This window comes from Salvelinus fontinalis, chromosome 37 (genome assembly GCF_029448725.1).
Source record: "Salvelinus fontinalis isolate EN_2023a chromosome 37, ASM2944872v1, whole genome shotgun sequence".
Lineage (NCBI taxonomy): Eukaryota > Metazoa > Chordata > Actinopteri > Salmoniformes > Salmonidae > Salvelinus > Salvelinus fontinalis.
In genome coordinates this window covers 27842943-27867656 of record NC_074701.1, presented here as the reverse complement: position 1 = coordinate 27867656, position 24714 = coordinate 27842943, and the positions used below count along the sequence as shown (strand labels likewise).

General features: G+C 43.0%; 4 protein-coding genes across 10 annotated transcripts in view; 2 read left to right on the top strand and 2 right to left on the bottom strand.

The window, feature by feature from the left end:
* Positions 1-9353: 9353 nt before the first annotated feature.
* LOC129836455 (clathrin heavy chain linker domain-containing protein 1-like) lies at positions 9354-13311 on the bottom strand. The gene is made up of 11 exons (XM_055902642.1): positions 12855-13311; positions 12513-12700; positions 12279-12418; positions 11933-12134; positions 11708-11823; positions 11415-11514; positions 11213-11319; positions 10587-10767; positions 10199-10401; positions 9913-10092; positions 9354-9812 (listed from the first exon to the last, which is right to left on the bottom strand). The coding sequence occupies exons 1-11, from the start codon at positions 13050-13052 to the stop codon at positions 9616-9618; spliced, it is 1812 nt and encodes a 603-aa protein (XP_055758617.1). The 5' UTR covers positions 13053-13311; the 3' UTR covers positions 9354-9615.
* Positions 13312-13341: 30 nt separating this feature from the next.
* LOC129836457 (ubiquitin-40S ribosomal protein S27a) lies at positions 13342-15986 on the top strand. The gene is made up of 6 exons (XM_055902647.1): positions 13342-13406; positions 13516-13580; positions 14020-14074; positions 14181-14266; positions 15293-15424; positions 15797-15986. The coding sequence occupies exons 2-6, from the start codon at positions 13533-13535 to the stop codon at positions 15944-15946; spliced, it is 471 nt and encodes a 156-aa protein (XP_055758622.1). The 5' UTR covers positions 13342-13406; positions 13516-13532; the 3' UTR covers positions 15947-15986.
* A 286-nt stretch (positions 15987-16272) lies between these two features.
* Positions 16273-18286, top strand: LOC129836456 (prolyl-tRNA synthetase associated domain-containing protein 1-like). 3 transcript variants are annotated; one of them, XM_055902644.1, is made up of 3 exons: positions 16273-16450; positions 16802-16892; positions 17508-18286. In XM_055902644.1, the coding sequence occupies exons 2-3, from the start codon at positions 16809-16811 to the stop codon at positions 17934-17936; spliced, it is 513 nt and encodes a 170-aa protein (XP_055758619.1). In that variant the 5' UTR covers positions 16273-16450; positions 16802-16808; the 3' UTR covers positions 17937-18286. The 3 variants fall into 3 exon arrangements, with proteins under 3 accessions (XP_055758619.1, XP_055758618.1, XP_055758621.1); XM_055902643.1 differs by lacking the exon at positions 16273-16450 and having other exon boundaries at positions 16695-16892; XM_055902646.1 differs by lacking the exons at positions 16273-16450; positions 16802-16892 and adding an exon at positions 16902-17197.
* Positions 17778-24714, bottom strand: part of LOC129836453 (girdin-like) — a 95734-nt gene continuing 88797 nt past the window's right edge. For 3 of the 5 annotated variants that reach the window (XM_055902638.1, XM_055902639.1, XM_055902641.1), the window contains 5 exons: positions 24468-24554; positions 23853-24118; positions 23177-23654; positions 21145-21231; positions 17778-20541 (listed from right to left, as the gene is read on the bottom strand). In XM_055902638.1, coding sequence (XP_055758613.1) covers positions 21167-21231; positions 23177-23654; positions 23853-24118; positions 24468-24554 — 896 coding nt within the window. In that variant the 3' untranslated portion in view covers positions 17778-20541; positions 21145-21166. Of the gene's footprint in view, positions 20542-21144; positions 23655-23852; positions 24119-24467; positions 24555-24714 lie in introns of those variants that run through there. The other 2 variants (XM_055902640.1, XM_055902637.1) reach the window with 2 other exon arrangements.

Genomic DNA, 24714 nt, shown 5'->3' with positions numbered 1-24714 from the left:
TATAGTACTAAAACACTTAAGTGTCTCTCTTGATCCTAGATCCTGGCAGAGTTGTGCAGACTCAGGACAGCTAGGCTTTGGAGGAATACGCAGATTTAAAGAGGAGTGCGTAATTTGCTTTCTAATGATCTTTTCCTAAAAGAAGTTCATGAATTTATTACTGCTAAAGTGAAAGCCATCCTCACTTGGGGAATGCTGCTTTTTAGTTAACTTTGCAACAGTATCAAAAATAAATGTTGGATTGTTCTTATTTTCCTCAATTAAGTTGGAAAAGTAGGATAATCGAGCAGCAGTGAGGGCTCTTCGATACGACATGGTACTGTCTTTCCAAGCTAGTCGGAAGACTTCCAGTTTGGTGTGGCGCCATTTCCGTTCCAATTTTCTGGAAGCTTGCTTCAGAGCTCGGGTATTTTCTGTATACCAGGGAGCTAGTTTCTTATGACAAATGTTTTTAGTTTTTAGGGGTGCAACTGCATCTAGGGTATTGCGCAAGGTTAAATTGAGTTCCTCAGTTAGGTGGTTAACTGATTTTTGTCCTCTGACGTCCTTGGGTAGGCAGAAGGAGTCTGGAAGGGCATCAAGGAATCTTTGTGTTGTCTGAGAATTTATAGCATGACTTTTGATGCTCCTTGGTTGGGGTCTGAGCAGATTATTTGTTGCGATTGCAAACGTAATAAAATGGTGGTCCGATAGTCCAGGATTATGAGGAAAAACATTAAGATCCACAAAATGTATTTCATGGGACAAGACTAGGTCCAGAGTATGACTGTGGCAGTGAGTAGGTCCAGAGACATGTTGGACAAAACCCACTGAGTCGACGATGGCTCCAAAAGCCTTTTGGAGTGGGTCTGGACTTTTCCATATGAATATTAAAATCACCAAAAATTAGAATATTATCTGCTATGACTACAAGGTCCGATAGGAATTCAGGGAACTCAGTGAGGAACGCTGTATATGGCCCAGGAGGCCTGTAAACAGTAGCTATAAAAAGTGATTGAGTAGGCTGCATAGATTTCATGACTAGAAGCTCAAAAAACGAAAAAGTCATTTTTTTTTTTGTAAATTGAAATTTGCTATCGTAAATGTTAGCAACACCTCCGCCTTTGCGGGATGCACGGAGGATATGGTCATGATTATTATTATTATTATATGGTCATGATTATGGTCATGATTAAGTATGATTACCAATCAGAGACAACGATAGACAGCTGCCTCTGATTGGGAACCATACTCGGCCAAAAACAAAGAAATAGACAACATAGAATGTCCACCCCAAATCACACCCTGACCTAACCAAATAGAGAAATAAAACGGCTCTCTAAGGTCAGGGCGTGACATATACAGTTGAAGTCGGAAGTTTACATACACCATAGCCAAATACATTTAAACTCAGTTTTTCACAATTCCTGACATTTAATCAGAGTAAAAATTCCCCGTCTAAGGTCAGTTAGGATCGCCACTTTATTTTAAGAATGTGAAATGTCAGAATAATAGTAGAGAGAATTATTTATTTCAGCTTTTATTAATTTCATCACATTCCCAGCGGGTCAGAAGTTTACAAACACTCAATTCGTATTTGGTAGCATTGCCTTGAAATTGTTTAACTTGGGTCAAACGTTACGGGTAGCCTTCCACAAGCTTCCCACGAGTTGGGTGAATTTTGGGCCATTCTTCCTGACAGAGCTGGTGTAACTGAGTCAGGTTTGTAGGCCTCCTTGCTCGCACATGCTTTTTCAGTTCTGCGCACACATTTTCTATAGGATTGAAGTCAGGGCTTTGTGATGGCCACTCTAATACCTTGACTTTGTTGTCCTTAAGCTATTTTGCCACAACTTTGGAAGTATGCTTGGGGTCATTGTCCATTTGGAAGACCCATTTGTGACCAAGCTTTAACTTCCTGACTGATGTCTTGAGATGTTGCTTCTATATATCCACCTAATTTTCCTATCTCATGATACCATCTGTTTTGTGAATTGTACCGGTCCCTCCAGCAGCAAAGCACCCCCACAACATGATGCTGCCACCCCCGTGCTTCACGGTTGGGATGGTGTTCTTTGGCTTGCAAGCCTCCCCCTTTTTCCTCCAAACATAACAATGGGCATTATGGCCAAACAGTTTTATTTTTGTTTCATCAGACCAGAGGACATTTCGCTAAAAAAGTATGATCTTTGTCTCCATGTCAGTTGCAAACCGTAGTCTGGATTTTTTATGGCGGTTTTGGAGCAGTGGCTTCTTCTTTGCTGAGCGGCCTTTCAGGTTATGTCGATATAGGACTCGTTTTACTGTGTATATAGATACTTTTGTACCTGTTTCCTCCAGCATTTTCACACGGTCCTTTTCTGTTCTGGGATTGATTTGCACTTTTCGCACCGAAGTACGTTCATCTCTAAGAGACAGAACACATCTCCTTCCTGAGCGGTATGATGGCTATGTGGTCCCATGGTGTTTATACTTGCGTACCATTGTTTGTACAGATGAACGTGATACCTTCTGCCGTTTGGAAATTGCTCCCAATGATGAACCAGACTTATGGAGGTCTACAACAGGTCTTGGCTGATTTCTTTTAATTTTCCCATGATGTCAATCAAAGAGGCACTGAGTTTGAAGGTAGGCCTTGAAATACATCCACAGGTACACCTTCAATTGACTCAAATGAGGTCAATTAGCTTATCAGAAGCTTCTAAAGCCATTACATCATTTTCTGGAATTTTCCAACTTAGTGCATGTAAACTTCTCAACCACTGGAATTGTGATACAGTGAATTATAAGTGAAATAATCTGTCTGGAAACAATTTTTGGAAAAATTACTTGTTTCATGCACAAAGTAGATGTCCTAACTGACTTGCCAAAACTATACTGTTAACAAGAAATTTGTGGAGTGGTTGAAAAACGAGTTTTAATGACTACAACCTAAGTGTATGTAAACTTCCGACTTCAACTGTAGATATGGGCATAATGAGTAGAACTATAGAGGTTTGTGTGCAGTTCCTTTGAAGGGAACACAGTTGGAATCTACGTGGAATATGTAATCATGCCTCAAGGCAGGGCAAATATAAACAATTACTCATATGGGTCTTATGACCTTGAATACGACCCTGGCCTGTGATATGACCCTTTACCTGAATGGTAATGTGCAGAGTCATGGTAGGGCAGGCATGGAGGCTGAAGAGGGGCATTGCTCTGGCATAGCACCATTAGGGGCTAATCCTCAATAGAACAGGTGTGAGAGAGTGGGGTGTCAGCACCATTGGCATGGCTAGACTTGAGCCTTTGTTTTAAATTGGACAGGCATGTGGCATCTTCTTCCGTCCGACAAACTCTGGCATAGGCAGGACTAGGGTGTCAAACTTTCATTGAAAATGAATGTATTTACAAGTAAAAGGTTTGTTTAATCCATAGCTGCATTCAAGGAATGTGAATAGAAAAGTGGGAGGATGGCAGTTGTTCTGCTTAGTAATGTTGCCTGGTAACCACTCAGCTTGTTGGACATGTGTTGGTGGTTGCAAAAGACTTATCCGGTGTGACTCCATCTCCTCTGAATATCTTTGTTACAGTATTTTACAACATTGTTATAAACTATGGCCTGGAGTGGCTTTAGAGGTGAAGTCATCAGTCATCAGCAGACTCACACAGCTTAGTCATACCTCCCTGATATATAGATAGCCATCTCGGAGCCTGACCATGAAGATTACAGAAATAAAACACATAGAAAGGAAATAATATGGCATTTAAACAGCTCAGGGTGAATAAATATGAACATATAAGGAACACAAGCTGATATAAAAGAATATTGGACACCAGCTCAATATAATACATAATGTAAGTATACTCATGACACTAGTGTTTGAGTAGATTAAAGAAGGACACTGTGCTTTCACTTTCACTGTTTTGGTGTGTTTTGGTAGAGGATCATGGCACAGATGATGTTATGGTGTGTTTTGGTAGAGGATCATGGCACAGATGATGTTTTGGTGTGTTTTGGTAGAGGATCATGGCACAGATGATGTTATGGTGTGTTTTGGTAGAGGATCATGGCACAGATGATGTTTTGGTGTGTTTTGGTAGAGGATCATGGCACAGATGATGTTTTGGTGTGTTTTGGTAGAGGATCATGGCACAGATGATGTTTTGGTGTGTTTTGGTAGAGGATCATGGCACAGATGATGTTTTGGTAGAGGATCATGGCACAGATGATGTTTTGGTAGAGGATCATGGCACAGATGATGTTTTGGTGTGTTTTGGTAGAGGATCATGACACAGATGATGTTTTGGTGTGTTTTGGTAGAGGATCATGGCACAGATGATGTTATGGTGTGTTTTGGTAGAGGATCATGGCACAGATGATGTTTTGGTGTGTTTTGGTAGAGGATCATGGCACAGATGATGTTTTGGTGTGTTTTGGTAGAGGATCATGGCACAGATGATGTTATGTTCTGTTTCTGCTCCAGCTGGAGCGGTTTAGCAACACTAGCATGTTGTTTTATTGATGAGTCTGCAGAAGTGGCCCACATAAGAGGCCTAATTACAGAAGCTCAATTTCTTATCACATGGCTTCCCTACAGAAGGGAGAACTGGATTCACCAGATTGTTGGACTCCTTGGTGAAGAACCAGAATTAACTCAACCTGTCCAACTCTCACAATAGCTCTGATAACACAGACACAATGGTTTTCGGTCAGAAATGTCTGGAATGTTCACTTATCATAGCTTCTTCAATGGCATCTGATGAGTAAGAATGCTCTGTGTGTCTCTTTGACATTTCATTTTATTTAGCGTTGGTCAATATTTGGAACGATTATATGATTCAAAGCAAACACAGTAAGAGGAGGCCTTTGCTTGAAGAACATTTCACTCAAATAGATTTTCTTATTTGATAGAGTGTTGAATTTGACCCAGTTTTCTGTTGCAGTGTCACGGCCATTGAAAGAACTTGACCAAGGTGTAGCGTGGTCAGCGTACGCTTTCTTTTTAATTAAAAATGACACCTACAAAACAAACCGTGAAGCTAAAGGCTGTGGGCCATAAACAAAGTCAACTTCCCACAAAGACAGGTGGGAAAAAGGGCTACCTACGTATGGTTCTCAAACAGAGACAACGATAGACAGCTGTCCCTGATTGAGAACCCTACCCGGCCAAAACATAGAAATACAAAATAATAGAACATAGAATACCCATTCCAAATCACACCCTGACCAAACCAAATAGAGACATAAAAAGGATCTCTAAGGTCAGGGCGTGACATGCAGTTGATGTTAGACAGTTTTCCATTTCTGTTCTCAGCAATAAGACTGAGACTCTAAAGCCTCATCCTGTAGGTGTGTCTATGTGTGGTTGTGAGAGGTCGACAAAGAAGGAGGGGCAGTGGTATGAGTCCTCCAGAAGTGTGAAATAAAGGCTGAGTGCATGAGACAGCAAATATGACAGAATGCTATGTTCATGACAGAGGAAGTGATTGACGATTGTAATGTGTGTGAACAAGGGACTGAAGGTCAGTGGTAAATGCCTTGAATTACCTCATCAATAATTTTTGGCCTACACTGTCTCTCCAAGCAAACTGCAGAATACCCATAATCCATGAACACTGGCTGCTGCATTGAGCAGGCTGCTTGCCAAGTGAAACGTGTGATAGGATGCAGTAAACAGTCTGACAACCCTCTGAGGCACCACGAGGTAGACGCAGCACAGACCGATGATTATATATCGGTAAAACTACCAGTATAACCACATGTATGACCCCCAGTGAGCAGCACTTTTCATGAACTTTTAATCATTGGACAAGACCATTAACATCGCCATCTAAGGCAGTGTTTCCCAAACTGGGTGCACTTTTTTTTTATTGCCCTAGAACTATACAGCTTATTCAAATAACCAACTCATAATCAAGCTTTGATTATTTGAACCACCATTGTAGTGCTGGAGAAAAAAACTAAACGTGCCCCCGGGGAGGCCAGGACCAAGTTTGGGAACCCCTGATCTATGGTATGTATGATCTCAGCCTAAGTAATTGATTGACAATTCACATGCACATTCAGCTTTGAAAATTGTTGGCAGTGGGAGGATATCATGTAGCAAACGGATCACATACTTCCTTGTTCATTTATGCAGGAGAGTGAGGAAGTGATAAGGCCTGTTAAGACAGAAGTTTTTTTTCTCATCAAGTGATGATTCTATTTGAATGCTGATGGAAAGTGAAGGCTGTCGGGGGTAATGGTTTGTGACACATTTTTTGATTGTTTTGAATAGGTTACCTCATCCAATTTTCTACATTATTAATTGGTTATCTTAAGAATAAGACATTCTTAAAAACCTAAAAGATTGTGTTGACGAGCATCTTTATACTGACCGACCAAAGCAGTGGGTGAGCAACTTGAAAAATTAAAGGAGATTCTGCCAAACACCCATTCTGCCAAACAGAATCTACATACAACACCCTAAAGATGTTTATAGCATGATTAATCAACCCCAATGAAAACAAGCAGTCCCCTCTCAGGGTGGAAGCCCAAAATGGCTGTATACAGGAGGTTGTGCATCGATATACTGTCCTAAAAGCATGCTGTTCCTGTTGTGATTGGAGCAGGCCAGCGTTAATTGAAAGAGGAAACTTACGTAACATGTTCCCGTCTCCTCTGGGACACAAAACAAAGGCTACTGTTTTCACCCCTTAATTGGAGATTATGATTCATATATGCAAATTCCCCATGTCTCTAATTAGTTTTTTTAGGCGTGCTAGGACTAGCAGAGTGATGATTCATTGAAAATCGTCTTTGAAGCCTTAATTCTGTAGCACAGACCTCCTGGTTGGCTCCCATTCCCCGGAGATTAAACCCAAAATGTAATTACAAGGCAGATAGATCTCTGTTTTCTCTGACACAGAAACCCAGCCACACATTGAAGATGGAGAAACGCACTGGGAGATTAGAGAACAGAAAGTTTTAGAGCTGGCGATTATCAGGTTTAACAATCCAAGAGTTTCATCAGTGATATGGCAAAATTAGATATTTCCTCTTGATCCTATTCCAAACATTGTTTTTCTTTTATGTGAATGACCTCTCTCCGACCCCCGTCGACCCCAGTCTGTTTACAGAGTATGTCACATAAACTAACCCTGGAGAGGAGATATTTGCTGCCAATATAATAAAGACAGCTGCACAACAAAGCACTCTCTCTCTGCCCATCTGACATGCTGGAAATCAATGGACTATTTTCCATCCCCATTGCAAACCTAATGTGGCACTGCTTTAATCCATGGAAATATCAACAAAATGGACAGGGCACTACCACAGTGGCTAAATATACACAGTCAAGCCAGGAGACATCAATACAAAGTGTGAGACAGGCGCTGTTTAATCCAAAGATTCCCCTTCCCACCCCAGTACAAATGTGCAACAGTCTGCTCAATCGCGGATCAGAAATAGAAGGCTTGACACAGCTATTTAGTCCTGACCACATTCCTTTTAAAACCATGTATACCACTAGCATTGCTCTATCAAACAAAGGCATAGAAGTAAGTCAAACCAGTGTGGACACTGTCTGGACAAAAGGATGTGAAACATGAAGGCCAACGCCCCCCTTGCTCTCTATTTTTGCTGGTCTGCTGTACTGAGCTCTATCTAGACCAGAGGCTGTGTGAGCTAGACACGGCTGTCAGTTCACATTACGTTGCTGGACTGAGGAGAGGGCCCTTATCTGTGCCACACTCTGGGAGATGAGAAACACGCTGGGGCTGGAATACAGAGGAAAAATCCTGAGCTGTTAAACAGGTTCTGACAGGGAGGATGGTGCAGGCAAAAACCTATTTAAAGGACCATTCACGACAATATGATACTAGCTAAAACTACCATCAATATTTTTATATCTTCCAGAAGTGCTATCCAAGGACACTAAGTACATCTTGTTACATCCTGTCATAAACTGAATCCTGACTAATAGGCAGTTTGTAAAACACAACTCTTGATTGCATCGTTTTGGGAAGATGAATTGCAATGCTTTTTCTTGTTGATAATAGTTTTAGCATAGGAAACAAGAGATGTGAGGAGGCAGAACTCAACACCCTTTTCCCTTGACACAGAGATTCAGGGCTGAGGTAGGCCTCAGGGCAGGGCACTAGGGTTCTTTGTGAGCTGTGGGGTGAGGGGGCAGGGAGGTAGGGTGTCTGGGGAGCTGTTTTATGCAGTGGGGCCATCAGCAGGCCAGGTCAGACCAGCTCCTCTTACTGCGGGAGATCAATAACAGCAGCAGGGGTGGCGCCATGAAGCGCTGATTCAGCATAATCTCTCACCCCCCGCTACCATTTTCTGATTTTCACACTCTCCCTGTTTCTCACTTTGTTCCTCCTTTTCCCCTACACAATGTCTCTCTGCTCCTTCCTCTCTGTAATAGAGATGCTATACCAGCATGTCAGTCTTACTCTCTCTCCATCTTTGCCTCACGTGTTGCCAACCCCCTCTTTTTTCCTCTCTCCGTCTCCCTTGGATACCAGCTGCCTCCAGTCTGCCGTCTGACAACACAGTGCTAGTATCGTTGTGCTAACACTACAAGTAGTGATGTTCAAAGAGCTAACAGCACAGATTGTGGGGGCTAAACAGCTCTAGTGCCTGGAGCGATACCAGCATCAATAACAGTATATTGATAATCACAACACTGATGCTAAATGTTTAAAGTTTAAATTAGTATGACATATAAGGCCATCAACTACACACGTCCATTCACTAACCCATTAACGGATCAAACAGATATACACTGAAACGCAGCCCCAGACATGAGCGGAATTGATGAACTGTGGGAATCATAGACACACAGTTAGCTCAGTGTGGCTTCATGTCTCTTAGGCAGAGACAGAGGAAACTGGAGGCTGTGTTTATTGATGGTGGGTGTTGTTTGTGCTGTGTGGAAGCTTCATTCACTCTAATATGGCAGGGTGACTGAGACTGGCCCTGCACTGTCTATGACAATGGGTCCAGTGTGTGAGTGGAAGGTTAGTGAGCTACTGTTCTATCTACCATTGTGTCCTCCTCGTATTTCTGGTGATACAGTGTATATAGGTAATAGCACGCCTCTCAGGGAGCGGCCATCAGGTCTTATCTCTGTGGGGATAATGACTAACACCACCAAGGATTAGTCAGTTGTGTTCTAGAGGCAGGAAATGGGGAATTTATTACAGGGAAATTCAATATTCTGTAGAGCTTGTCACCATGAATTATATTGGATGTCGGAGATGCCATTGATCCAAATCTAAACATGTAGTGATAATTTTCTTAGATGAAGTTTAAACTGTTTGAAATTCTGAGTCTAGTTAAGAGTAAATTATATTGAGGAATAACTAATAAACCAACTATTAAGTGACGTTTGACAATGTTCAAGTGATATCAATTTAATAACATAGCAATGGTTTGTGCTTTCTGATAAAAATGGAACTTGGCACTTGTCATATTAATCAAAGTGAAATCACATTCAAATGATTTAATGACCTGGAGGACCAGTGTGGATGACTGCATTTATCTCTGTGAGCAGTGAGCAGTATGACGCAGTGAGTTATGAATGGGCTTGCCATGGTTCGGAGGCCTCTTGGATTGGTGGTGCAGATCTGTCCCATGGGCGCCCTCTGGTGGCTGTCTCTCTACATGAACACATGCTGCATCAGCCTGGAGCTCTCCATGCCAGGGGAGAGGCGCATGGCCCCTGACTGAGACAGCAGGATGGAGAGGATCTCCTGGGCCAGTAAAGGCTTGTTCTTCTGGCCACAGCAACCTGCTATCTCACCCCAGTTCTCTGCAGAACACCCAGTATCATCGAGAATCACCTTCTCCAAAGTACCTGAAAATCACAGCACTACTAGTCAACTCAACTTGTGTATGTGTGTGCGCGACCATGTGTGGTTGCCCTGCTGATTGGTGGGTGGGTATAGCCTACCTACCTTGCCCACTTGAATGTGTTTCCTCCACCATCTGCAGTGCCAGGTCCTCCAGATCAGAGTTGAGCAGAGCATGGCAGGCAAAGCCCATAGAAAGCACTGCAGGCTGGCCCTGGTACTCCTGAGTCAATGCCTGGAGAAGAGCCAGACTGGGACAACCCTTCAGCACAAACAGACAGTCACCTGCGCACAAACATACACACAGAGAACAATACACACACACTGAGTCACTCACACATTTACTACATAGGATGTGTGTGAATAATATCTGTAAATGAGAGTTCCCCACCTGCAGTAAAGCCTTTGCTTTGATAGATGAACTCCATAGTACTGCTGGTCATGCCTCTCTTGCACATGCTCAGTGCGGCCTTCCTGAGCACGCCACAGGCCTTGTAGACGATGTGGGCCAGAGCCAGGCATGTGTCGGCCATCCGCAGCTTCCTGTCTCCATACTCACAGATCACATCCCCCAGAGCCTCGCTGTATGTTAGCCTGTGAAGGTTATGGAGAAAGCTGTAACCCGACATAGACTCAATAACAAAGAGCTCTAAACACAATTCCTATATATCTTATATCGTGATTGCTACAACCATGCCCAGCTATACCATTCAAACCCTACAACAAAAAGACTCATAACCCCTAACGCTCATATTATTTATACACTCTGATATGCTGACCTCTTCTGGGTTACCCAGTGTGTGACCAGCTCTACATAGTTGAGCTGCATGGCACACCGGACCCCCTCCACTGACAGGGTCTCCCCAGGCAGCTGTTTCCCAGCATGCACCGAGATCATGAGTGCCTGGAAGAAGAGAAGCAGAGGGGGCAGTTCCCCCTGGCCATGGTACACTGTGACCGCTAGAGGGGAAACAAAGATGACATAGGTTGAAAACAGTTCAGACTTAAATACTCTATATACCCCTACCTACATGTACAAATGACCTCGACTAACCTGTACCCCCGCACATTTACTCTGTACCAGGCCCCCTGTATATAGCCTCGTTATTATTATGTAACTCTACTGTGTTACTTTTTATTTTTACATAATTTTATAAATATTTTCCTGACTCTTATTTCTTGAACTGCACTGTTGGTTAAGGGCTTGTAAGTAAGCATTTCACGGTAAGGTCTACATCTGTTGTATTTGGCACATGTGACAAATTAAATTAGATTTATGTGCTGTATGCCTGTACAAGATGCAGAGTTACTTTATGGTTGAGACCACAATGACCCACATGAGGTGTGTATAGGGACCACAACACTAAAGGACGTCTGTATAAGATAGAAAATAAGGAGTTTCCACCTTTGAACCTTTCCATTGTCTCCATGTTTCTCAAAACTCCATGAGGGGATTTGGCAGCATGGAAAGCAGCTGCCTCGTACTCACCCCCCTCAAATAGGTCAATGAACCTGCAGGGAGACACAACACATAGAGGAATGATCTATACATACAGTATGCATTGGTTGAGAGCATAGTACTAGAACTCGGAAAAGAACTGAAGTACCTTTCAATGTAATCCACCAAGAGCTCCGATTCATTGACCTTGCTGGGATCATCCTCTTCAAACACTACTGCACTAATGCCAAGGAAATCAGTGTCGCTCACTAAAATTAAAATCATATCACTTTATTGCTGCTGTATCATGAGCCTTATCATAGTTAAAAAACACACAAAAGCTCTCGTGAGGTTTATAGACCTGACGCAGCTAGGCTACATTATCCCTGACTAGAACTTCATTCACTGTCAGTGTCACTAATACTAACATACACTGTATGCTAAAGTGGAAGTGTAAAATACTTTTCAGATCAAATATATTCTCCAGTTTTGATGTTATGAACTCCAGAAGAGTGACTTCTTTTCCTGTCTTTTCCCATGTCATGAGGGAGTCATTCAGAAACTTCATCTTTTTGTATCTAGAAAATCAGAAGAACCGATAACTTTAGCAACAACATAGGCGTCTTTAATGGTATTCTATAGCCACTTGTACCAGTGAGTCTTGAGCAAAGAGAGACACAGTCTCACCGGAGTTGGAGTCTCTCATTCTCCACTGCCAGCTCATCCCTCTGGTCCAGGGCGGATCGCATTTTATTGTCCAGGTCATTCTTGACAGAAACAGATACATACTGGCTCTTCCTCTTTATCTGCAGGTCGGCTCGCTTTCGCTCAAGGTACTCCAAATGCTTTGCCAGAGCTGCTGGGTTCATCGACTCATCAAATGTCAGACCTGGAAAAAACTATACTGTAAGCACCACTCATGAATGACATATTGACATGACACATGACAATATGTACTTGTGTAAACATACAGCCATTCTAATGTTAAGACAAAACAAAACGGCACAATGAGTTCAGCAATGTAGGACCATGCCTGGAATTTGCCCAACGGGCCGTAATGTCTTGCTGTCTGAGGTCTTCTGACGCAATGAGGGTCTCTTGTCTCTCCTTGACTCCTGTAGTCTATTTAACTCAGCCTGCAGCTCTGCAGTGTCTCTCTGAATGATAGCAATCCTAGAACGGGAAAAAACAAGGTTTAGGCATGGATTATATACTATACTCTGGGGCCGCATTGTGCCATGTTGAAAAATTGAAGTGATTCTCTTGCCTTTCTTGAAGCTGGACAGCTCTTCTCTGACAGTACATAAGGGAGGTGGGCTGGGCCACCATGGCCTTCAGTTTCCCATGTGCTAACTTGGCATCACGCTCACTCTTCTTTATGGTACAGATGAACTCATCATACTCTTTCTTGATGGAAGTGAGAATGGTTTTGTATGCAGTTGCATACTCAATTACCTGAGAAAATCAAACAAGCAAGAGACAGGCATAGTTACAACGCAACAAGTTAGCCTAGGCATTCTGATCAGTTCACGTCGTGTGTAGGCCTAAAAAAATGATTGAGTGATGATGCTGAAACAAGGCGAAAGGGTATGGTGGTTCATGTTGATACCTTATCAAATGCAGAACTGTAAATGATGTAACGTTGCTCATCAGGTCCCTCGTCTGGACACATCAGACGTTCCATCTCATGTTGAATGTATTCACCAAGAGATTCTAGGAAATACTTGTCACTGGCAGATTTGATAGGTGGCAAGGTTCTTCTTTCAGATTCTTCTGCAGAGTGATGTAAGTTTCCAGCCCCAAACATGATTTTCTTATGTTTTTCAATTGCTGCTTAGAGCATGTTTTCATTTTTCCAACACGGAGAAATTTTGCAGATAAATGTTCAAAAGATAAACAGGAAGGTTGCTATGGACATCTCGAGGGTATGTTGGGTAATGTAGTTATAACATCGACGACAACAACAACAAAAAACGATAAAAACTAATTTCATATTTTCAGATAAAAACTAAATAAGCGTTATGTAAATAAACTTTACTGAGAGTGGTATTTTGAACAGGCATCTTATTTAACACCTACTCCCTGCATACGAGCCCCGAAAACCCCGTCGCACGCGTCGAAAGCCCTCTTCTCATGATCCGCCATTAGCAGGAGACCTGTGGTAAGATCGTGCTCTCTATTTTAGGCCATTATTTACTATAATAACGACATTGTATACTGTGTTAAAGCTGACATAGTTATAAATACAACGCTGTCGTTCATATGTGCAGGTGGATTGAACGCCAAGATGCAGATTTTCGTCAAAACCCTCACGGGGAAGACTATAACCCTCGAGGTGGGTACTTAGGGCTTGTGTCACAAGTTGTGATGGAGGGCTTCTTGCCTCTACTAGCGGAGCATGTGTACATGATTTTTTAAATATTATTCTAGAGTGCGTTATTTCAGTAATCAGCCGTATACATTTGTAAGTCCACTAATCTTTATTGGAGTAGCCGGAACTCTCCAACCTTTGATCTTAGTTTTTAAAAATGTATTCTGAACTGCTACGTTAGCTAACTACATTTCGATAGCATGGCCCTGCGTATACACGTGGAAATGACCAGGTCAGCTCGGCTAACTAATTTAACATCCCTCTGTTAATGTAACTTTCCATATGATAAGTGATATTTGTTCTTGACGTTTGGCTGCTAACAATTTGACGTTAATCAATATCCTGGGAAGTCTTGTTAGCCACGTTACTGTTTTTAAAAACTGACAGGTTCACTTATTTCCAGGTTGAGCCTTCAGATACCATTGAAAATGTCAAGGCTAAGATTCAAGACAAAGAAGGTAATTACATACATTTTTCATCCTTGTCATCCGTTGAATTGCATATAAGAGAGCACTGACGTTGGCTCTCAATGAATGAACTCCATGCACTCTGGTCCCCCTCTAGGTATCCCTCCTGATCAGCAGAGGTTGATCTTTGCTGGTAAGCAGCTGGAGGATGGACGCACACTGTCTGACTACAACATTCAGAAGGTGAGAACATTTTAGCCTCCCTAAACATTTGACAATACTACACTTTAGTAAAGGTGTTGCAGGAAGTAGTTAACGCCAACTAAGTGCCAACACACAATTCCCTTAGACTAGGGTTTCTCAGAGGTCTCAATATGTTTACCTGACCCGGGACTCTGGTTGGGTTCTGTTCTAAAGCCATCAGGTGTAAGTACAGCTGGTGGACCTGAATGGACCTGGCCACTGCTTTACATAGCTTTTAGCATATTTAAGGTGTATTTATTGACTTTCAGAAGGCCTAGCCAAAATATATAGATGTATTAAGTAACCAGAAGAGCAACTTAGTGGAATTATTTCCCCCCCCTCTGTTCTAGTCTAATATTTTGATAACATGGCCCTGCGTATACACGTGGAAATGACCAGGTCAGCTCGGCTAACTAATTTAACTATATTATAGGTTGGGTCTGGGTGTCGTATGTCTGATTTTCTGCCTCTTTAATTATAAAAAATAAAAAATTTTTTTTTACCTAGGCATGTCAGTGAAGAATAAATTCTTAATTACAATGACGGCCTCCTTATTCAGGGGCAGAACAACCGATTTTTACCATGTCAACTCAGGGATTCGATCTAGCAACCTTTCGGTTACTGGTCCAACGTTCTAACCACTAGGCTACCTGCCTCCCCTTTAACCTCCCAAGGCCCACTAAGATGCTTTTTTGTTACATTTATCTGATCACATTTAAGAGATGTGCTGAATATTCAGTTAATGTTCAAAGTGTACCGATTCATGTTAATACAACATCTATTGCCATTAGGAGTTATTATTGGTGGTAGGTTAGATAATTAATTGTTTCCCAGCATTGTATTGATATTTTGTTTGTGTGCTTTTGTTAATTCTGTGACTGATGAATAATCCTTGTTTATTTGGGAGTTTCTCCTTACCATCATTCAGTCAAAGTATTTTTTTCTTATTTTGTCATAAGTAGTGTTGACCACTGAAGTCATAGCTATATGTTGTCTGTTTGGCTGAACTGTTGCTTTTTCCTGCAGGAGTCCACTCTGCACTTGGTGCTGAGACTGCGTGGGGGTGCCAAGAAGAGGAAGAAGAAGTCCTACACCACTCCCAAGAAGAACAAGCACAAGAGGAAGAAGGTCAAACTCGCAGTTCTCAAGTACTACAAGGTAGGGCATTGACTTTTTCGTGGATTTCAGCTAGATTCAATTAATTATAATATACTATATTTGGCTGTGACCACTACCATATCTCTAGTGATTGGAGCCAACTATTGTTTTGTAGACATTTGTTACTTTATTTGTTTTCAAGCTGAATGAAACCAGGGACATACTGCTACCCGAACTTGTCCAATAACCAAGGACATTTTTGGCTGATGAATATTCAGACTTCCTGTGGTGTAAAGAATTTCTCGTCAATGGGGCCTTTAATGAAAATAGCACTTTTTTTGTCCAAACCCTTTGCTATGTTGTGTCCTAATGAACACAACCACTGTCTTGTGTTCCATTGCTGTACTTATGGCTTCCATGGTGTTTCCTCAGGTTGACGAAAACGGCAAGATCCACCGTCTACGTCGTGAGTGCCCAGCTGATGAGTGTGGCGCTGGCGTGTTCATGGCCAGCCACTTTGATAGGCACTACTGTGGAAAGTGCTGCCTCACCTACTGCTTCAACAAGCCTGAGGACAAGTAATCTATTGGACTGGAGTAAATAAAATGTTTTTACCAATCACTGTGATGGCTTGATTCTTATTTTTTTTCTGCAATGGATAGATTGGTTTCCAATTTGGACATTTTCATAGGGTTATTATTAGAAGGGCTACAAATAAAATTGTCTTTAGGCTTGGACATTAATTCAAATAAAATGGGCATTGTAAAACTAGATTTTTACAATGCGACTTGTTATTTGTCACTGAATGTAACACAAACCGTCATACCCGTCCATGTAGTGGGACAAGAAAGGAAGAGGGCTGGTGACAGCACGCCTATGCGTTGCTATGGGGATTTCAGTAAAAAGTGCAAATCAACACCCGATAGAGAACGCTACAGCAAAAGTTGAAATATTTTAAGTGTGGCAGCTGACGGCATTTACGTTCGTGCTCTCGTTGAAAACTGACACGTTTGCCGTCTACCTCGTACCACGTAAACGCGGCATTTGTGTGGTCCCCATTGGTTTTGAACGGATCTTTTTTTAGAGGTAAACTCGCTTAAACTGCTTTGTATTGAAGTGGTGTATTTATGCAATTGTATTCATCACTCATGTCATCATTTCGAGGAAATAATTTACCCCTGGGTGGCTTTTAATTATATTCTAATACAATGGAACTTCAGAATTGAGTCGCAACTACTGAAAATCATTAATAGGTGACAAATATACATCTACAAACCATGAAACGACAGATCCTCCATTGACTGGGTTTGTTCATTCGTTCGTCTGCGCTTGCGCAGTTATGTAAATACAGGTTTGTGGAATGAGTAGACTGAGGAAGTGTATGCTACGTGGGAGTGTTCCGATTTGTCCTCTGAATAGCGTTTCTTTCCTCTTCAGATTAACAATGGCAACACCTGAGCTACGGACTGAGTTGGTTAAGTATTTGGAAAGTCTGAATATCCAGACGGTCTGCGTAGACCATCCACCGGTAAGAAACAATAACGTTAGCTAGCTAAGGTCGTCCAGTGAGTTGAATAATACTTCATTGCACTGGATTGGAGAACAAATGCACATCCCCACCATCACTCCTAGAATAAGAATTTAGCCGTGCATTGTTTTGTTATTTTGAAAAATAATTGACACTTTTACTGGGCTTTGTGTTCCCTTTTACAACCACAACTAGGTGTCGCACGATGCCTGTCACATCATGGACTCATCCTTTATAACGTACATTTATAGGCAAGCCATGTTCATTTTACTACTGGTGCTTATTCGATGTGTAGAACGTTACAGGTAGAAAATGTGACAATTATCCCGCATGAGACTTTTAATAGATGTATCATATGTTCTCTTATACTATTCTTCAGTGAATTGTTCCTTCTGATTTTTGGTAGGATTGCATTTAATTTCAGTAGTCGCCTCTCCAGTGTTGATCTGTTACCAGTCAAGGTGAAAGCAGTAGGATAGACGCCTACTGGAAATTGTACTTGTCCAGATCTTCCATTTCAGAGTAGATGAAACGAGACGTGAGGGAGCCATTTTAGACATCAGATACCAAAGTAACAACATGTTCTCTGACTTCCTGTGATACTTTCTCCCTTAGGTATTCACTGTGGAAGAGATGATGCCTCACCTGCAAGACCTCAGTGGAGCAGTTACTAAGAACCTCTTCCTGAAAGACAAGAAGAAGAAGCGCCTGTGGCTGGTCTCTGTCCGCCATGACCGTCAGGTCAACCTCAACGACTTGGCTAAGAAGCTAGGCTTGGGTAGCGGCAACCTCCGCTTTGCTGAGGAGGCAGCCATGTTGGAGAAACTGAAGGTGGGCCAAGGCTGTGCCACTGCCCTGGCACTCTTTTGTGATAAGGACCAGAGCGTCAAGTTTGTCCTGGACAGCGACCTGGTCAACGGAGGCCATGAGCGAGTTTACTTCCATCCCATGACCAATGCTGTCTCTATGGGACTAAAGCCAGAGGATCTCTTGAAGTTTTTAAAGGAGACAGGACATGAACCAGTTCTTCAGAGCTTTGACTAGTAAATACCTTGAAATTAACATACTTACTATCCTGTCAGACTGTGCTTTGGCTTGGTACAATGATTTATTTAAAAGTTATTTACCTTTGTGCTTTTACTTGGGGTTATCAAGAAATTTCCATTATTGTAAAAAAAATAAAAAAAATAGGCAAACATTTGGGACAGAATAAGGGATGGAGAGACCTTGTTTTCTATGGGCAAGAGACCAGTAGATAGTTGGTTATATGTACATGGTTGAAAGACAATGTAGTAGTGAGTTATGGTGTTTGTATTGTATCTCCCTCTGCGAGATCTAGTCATTTGCACTGTTTTGATACTAAATACTGCAGTGTAATAAAGCAGATGATGGAAGATTGATGCTCCACTCAAATCGTCTGGGATTATACGCTGTGCACACCCTTCATTTAGGTGCTGGAACAGGAAGGTCTGCACACTGTATATGCTCCCAATTCACTGCCCTGACAAAGATCCGGTTCGGATCGAAACATTTTCAATATAGCAGAATAAACAGTGCAGGCCTATCCCCCCCTAAAGTGTCATATATAATATTTAAAGGGGCATTACATCAATTTGTATGTAGAAATCATGACATTACTTTCATCCAATATCCCAACAACTTCAGTTGGTGATTAGATTGCAAATTATTCATCTGACGAAGAATAGATGACACTTGATAGTTACAGTCCTTTATGAGATTGGCGCTGTGGGCAGTGAAGATGAAATGACACACAGGAGTCTTCTGGAGTTTTCATTACATCAAATGGATTTATGTAAAAGTGGAGAAGGAAGTGGACACTAGGTCATCATCACAGACACAGTAATCTGACAGCACTGTACACATACACAGCTGTGCCATTCAGCTCACACAACCTTAATCTTGATTGGATTGGCTGTCAATCAAACAGATGGCATGGCTTCCTGCGATAGTCATTTTGGCATTTCAGAGGAACACAACTTAAAACAGTCCATTCTGATTGGAAGGAAACCATGTTGATTGATTGCTCCATGCAGATTGTGGTTGACCTTGTTGTTCTGTGTCCACAAGCAGTTTTATTTCCGGTGCATATTGCTGAAAGTAGACGTCAGCTGTTCCACAGTAGAAAGATGTTGCATGTGCATGCTCATTTACAAAGAGTATCATTAACATCAAATGGCAAACTGCAAAAGTCCAGCTGATTCAAAGTCACACAGGGTCTAGTTTAAGCTCACCCATTTGGCTTTGCGTGAACATTGGCACCAAGTGTAGGTCCGTGTAGAGTGAACGTTAGCAGTTAGCCTAGCGGTTGGAGCGTTGGACTAATAACCGGAAGGTTGCATGATCGAATCCCCGAGCTGACAAGGTAAAAATCTGTCGTTCTGCCCCTGAACAAGGCAGTTAACCCACTGTTCCTAGGCTGTCATTGAAAATAAGAATTGTTCTTAATTGACTTGCCTAGTTAAATAAAGGTAGTTTTAGAAAAACAATTGTCACCACATACAGGTAACTGCCAAAATAAAGGACAAACTTGAATAAATGAGGGTTCTGGCAGCACTGTTATGGTGTGGGGAGCATTTTCCTGCCATGGTTTAGGTCCTCTCAACCCCTTAGAGGGCAAGGTAAACACCAGTACATACACATCTATTCTGAGAATCACCTTCAACCTATGGTGAAGAATTTCTATTCTGATGGGAGTGGTCTCTTCCAGGACGACAATGGGCAAGGTAGTTTTGCATGGCCCGGTACTCCCATTGGTCCTTAAGTGAAATCTACACCCACCCGGGGCACCGGGCCATGTGAAACAAATGGGCCCAATGTCCCTCCGCAGGGCACGATTGGTCACTGAATGGTCTGATGAGCATGAAAATTATGTAAACCATATGTCATGGCCGTCTCAGTCACCAGATCTCAACCCAATTGAACATTTATGGGAGATTCTGGAGTGGCGTCTGAGACAGCGTTTTCCACCACCATCAACAAAACACAAAATTATGGAATTTCTTGTGGAAGAATGGTTATCGCATCCCTCCAATAGAGTTCCAGATACTTGTAGAATCTATGCCACGGCGCATTGAAGCTGTTCTGGGTGGCTCGAGGTGGCCCAACGCCCTATTAAGACACTTTGTTGGCTTTTATTTTATTTTGGCAGTTACCTATGTCTTAACGGGAAATTTCAACATGTTTCTACTTCATATTCATCTCCTCCAGCACCACCCCAACATCAACATATGTAAAAAAGATCATCTTTTCCAATGACATCAACCAATTACTAAGCAATACCTACTCGTAATTGGTTAAAAATCACACCATGCACAACAATGATGTCATTGGAAACATTTCTTCCTCTATTTTTTACTACAAAACATATAAACACGCCATTTTCACATATGTTGATGTTGGGGTGGATGCTGGAGATTATGAATATGAAATTGAACATTTTAGACATTTCCCTTTATGAGTTTTGTTTCCTTGATTCAAGGAAAAAAGAGAGGACGTTTACTTTTCTCTATTGAACGATTCTTGAAATTGATTTTCATGTTTTTTTCTACAAGCTTTTCTCTTTGAAGACCATCTCAGTAGACCGACTTTTAAAGGCTTCAAAGTCAGACAGCTTGAAGGTCACTTTCCTCTGAGTTGGAGGCAGACAGAGTGAAGAGAGGAAGAGAAGGGGACAGAAAAAGGTTAGAGGCAGAAATGACAGAAGAAGATGAACATGTAGATATGGACACACAGGAAAGCAGTCTACATGCATCGACAGTCAGGGTAAGGGGACGGGTTTCAGCTGCACGACACCAGAGCCATGCAGTATTGCAGATAGACAAGCTCGCAAAGGGACCACAACCTCGTATAGAGCCACCGGTGCTTTTTCCTGAATACCAACAGAAAAAAGTTAAGAAAAGCCAGCTATGGACACACAGTATCACTGAGGAGCAGGGAGGGAGGGAGGGGGTGCATCTACGTGTAGCAGACAGGTCCAGACAGACAGGTCCTCCTGTTATTAGGGGTTGGGCACAAAAATGGGCAAAGCGTGTTCCACCAGACGCCATGCAGACGGTCCATTCATGTGCCCTTTACCGGGTGGCACCAGCCAGGCCGGGGACGACGACGACGACACACCAGCGTAGCATAAGCAAGCACGTTCAGGATGGGACATCTGTTACACCACTTTGGGTTACCATGGAGCCCCCCCCCCCCCCCCATCTCCCTGTTGGACTTGGAGAGCAGCACTCACCACTTGAGCTCATCATTAATGTTTAGGAGCTTTGTTGCTCCCCAGTTCCGCTTTTTGACTTTCTGCGCTCTTGTAACACTTCCACATCTGCAGAACAAAAGCATGTTATATTCCATCTGAATAAAGGCTGCAGTTAATGGTTTATACACACAAGATAAATACGGTAAAACTATTTCAAAATGGTAAATACATAACGAAGCAGAAATAAATACATCTAAACTATCAACGACATCACTACTCCTACTACTAGTGCATAAAGGAGTGCTTTCTGCCCTCGAATATAACTTCATATGGTTCATAATATACGTTTGTACATGGTGTACCCAATCAGTCTACAATAATACATAACCTAAAATGAGTTATTGTGCTATTGGAATTTGTATTGTGGCCGTGAGCATTCTCACGACACCTTACCCAGATCCAATACCATGATAACCAAGAGTAGAAGAACCTTCATTCACAAAATAATCTGACAATCACATTCATCTCACTTGCAAATTTCTCTCACCACTAACACTAGCAAGGCAACATTCTCTCTACAACTTAAATTTCCTCTCAAATCATTTAGTGAATGACGTTTCTTCCAAAACCATCCCTTAACCCCAATTGAGAAGGATTTGTTCAGAAAATTAAATGGAACAGAAAAAATGTGTCATATGCACAAAACACACCAAAGAAAAAGACAAAACCATTTTGATCACAACAATCAAAATGAGAGGTCCAGAACAAACAAAGACAGAATAAAGCCATGCAGTTCAGTGAATATGCATTGAGGTCGATACAGTAGAATTAGACTGGTAATGAAATGCGATACAGTACTTTAGAGAGGACAGGATTCTCCCACATACCAAACACCCAATAAGAAAAAAAGGGAAAGAGAATCTATTATCTCATATTAATAGATGAGAAACTGGTTTCCTGTTAAAGATAGTAGCTCTTTCCTCTGAAGGGCTAGATTATATAATGGCTTCATAAATAGAGCTTATTGTCAGTTAGTATGTTCCTTAGACAGCCTACCATGGGACATGTTCTACAAGCCTCATAACTTTAATATTAAACAGAGCTCCATTCTAACTCTGGAGGACCTCTGACATGGAGATAAAAAAAAAAAGACGAACTGAATGTCCAAATGATAGTTAATGTAGCTTTGCAACATGTTTTCTGAAGATGCATTTGTGATTGGAAAATAAATGGTAAATGTTGATTAAAATAACAAGAACAGCTATTCATGTCCCCCATAATGCAGTCATGTAATAGCTTTAAAATGTGAGCCAAACAAGAGGTTTGATTAATGAATAGTGTGAACGGACCATTGAAGCAAAGACATCCAGAGAGCCCCACTTCCACGAGACAAAGGGATAGACCAAACCAGAGGTGAGGAATTTACAAATCAGCCATGAAAACATGAAAGCTCAACAGAAAACATAGCATGATAGTGCTTTGATAAAGCATGCAGAGTTCCTTCTTTCTCCCCCACCATCACTGGTCCTTATGCAGGTCCCAGATCAGTAGCTGACCAGGGCGCCACACATTCAGACACAGCCATACTCATACCACAACGATTGTTGGTCCTCTGGGCTAAGGGGTTGGGATGGGGATTGGTCAGCATCAAGCACATGATTGGTGTCAATTACCTCCTGTTCCCCATTCTGGTCAGGTGGGCAGGGCTTTTGCCCATTTGGTTGGTTCTGGGCAGTTTGAACAGAGTTGGGCTGGGGGTGGGTTTTGCCTGGGGGGCCGCTGATGTTACTGACCAGGGAGGTGTTGAGGGAGAGGAAGGTGTGGCTCTTGGCCCCTGTGAAGGTTGGCTCACTGAAGATGGAGTCCATAAACACTGACTCTACTGTGAAGGACTTTCCAAAGAAGGACTCCAGGCTGGAGAGATCAGTTTCCTTACTATTGGGGGGTTGCTGACTGCCCGCGCAGGGCATACTGACTGACTTGGGCAGGGACAGGGGCACGAGGGCTGGGGCTAGGGCAATGGACTGGTGATTGGGGTGTTGTGATGGGGTACTGGTTGGGGGGTACTCACTGGGCGTGGTGGAGGTGCGAGGCGAGGCCTTTGAGGAGGGTGAGTGGTCCACAGACACGGGTTGCCGGGCGTCTTTGGACAGCAGGTCGTGTATGCTGGTCCGACGCGTGGAGCCCTCAGCTGTGGAGATGACGCTGCTGGCCCGGGGCAGCGTGGAGAAGGAGGTGGAGGAGATGTCCAGACGCTCAGACACAGACATGGCTTTACTCTGGGAGGAGAGGCCGACCCGGGGCTGGACCGTGCCCTTCACACGCGTACTCTCTGCCTTCCGTAGACTGGGACGACCTGGTTGGCCACCCTTTGGGGGGCGGCCGTCTGAGTGCACTGGCGCTGCCTTCCCACTGGCTGAGCGCAGGATGCCCCGCCCCTTAGTGCCGGTGCAGGAGGTGGAGCCTCGCTCAGCCCGGTCCCTCTGCACATGCTCAGTGCCTCCAGAGAGGCGGGGAGACTCAACGGTCAGATTCTCTTGGCTGCCAGACTGGAGATGGAGAGGAGACATTCAAGTTGCCATACCATGACATTACCTGGGCTTTATAGCAGACTTGATTGGTGAAATAACTTGTACTTGTTTCTTATCATAGCACATCTGAAGCCTATGAATAACATAGTACTCCTATCCCAAAATTGTATAGTACAGTGTTGTAATCTAGTGTTGCTGTGTGTTCCAGGCTGTCACCTCTGCAGGGTCGGTGCTCTCCTCTAGGAACTGCTGTAGAGAGACAACTTCACTGGCGCTGCCCGAGGAGTTGCTCGTCTTCTTCCTGGCCTGGGCGGCCTGGGGGTCCAGGGACCTCCGCAGCAGCATGGGGCTTTGGTGAGAGGAGCGGGACAGGGGGTGCTGGACAGGGCTGCTCCCGCTGGACCACTCCTCCTGGTCCAGACTGAGACTGAACTCCCCACTGCTCTCACTGTGGGGCCTGCTGAGGTTTCCGTTCAACGTGCCTGAAGAGAAGCAGTACTGTAGGTGAGTTCTGTTCTAACGGCGTATGACTAACTCAAGTACTAACATTAGAGTATCACCCCAAGGTGATTACAGGCTCTGGATATAAAGCATAGCTCAGGAACATAGCTCTGGAACCTGCTTTTTTGTGACACAGCAAATAAATACAAAATATGCTAAACCTAGCCTGGACCCTTCCAGAACATACCTCTGACTAAGAGAAGAAGCAATTCCGAAGAGTTCTATACTAATTTTTCCCTTCTGTTTCTTATTGTTTTAATCTATTGTGTGTGTGAATCAACAAAGGTATGGTATACAGGAGCGTGGGAGAGAGGGGGTGTGTGACTGTACCTTTGGTCTGGAGTGGAGAGAAGTGGGAGTTATTATTGCTATTACTACTGATGGTCTTGATACTATGGAGGCTGGAGGGTCTGGAGGCTGGATAGGGAGACGAGGGCACACAGTTTGAGAGAGCACGTCACACAGGGCAGCAGATGGTGCATGCAGGCAGGAAGGGTGGCACGGTGCCATGCTACTCCAACAACATGCCCGATCACACAAAGGGAGTGAGGAGGGAGGAGCACACATACTTGAAGGG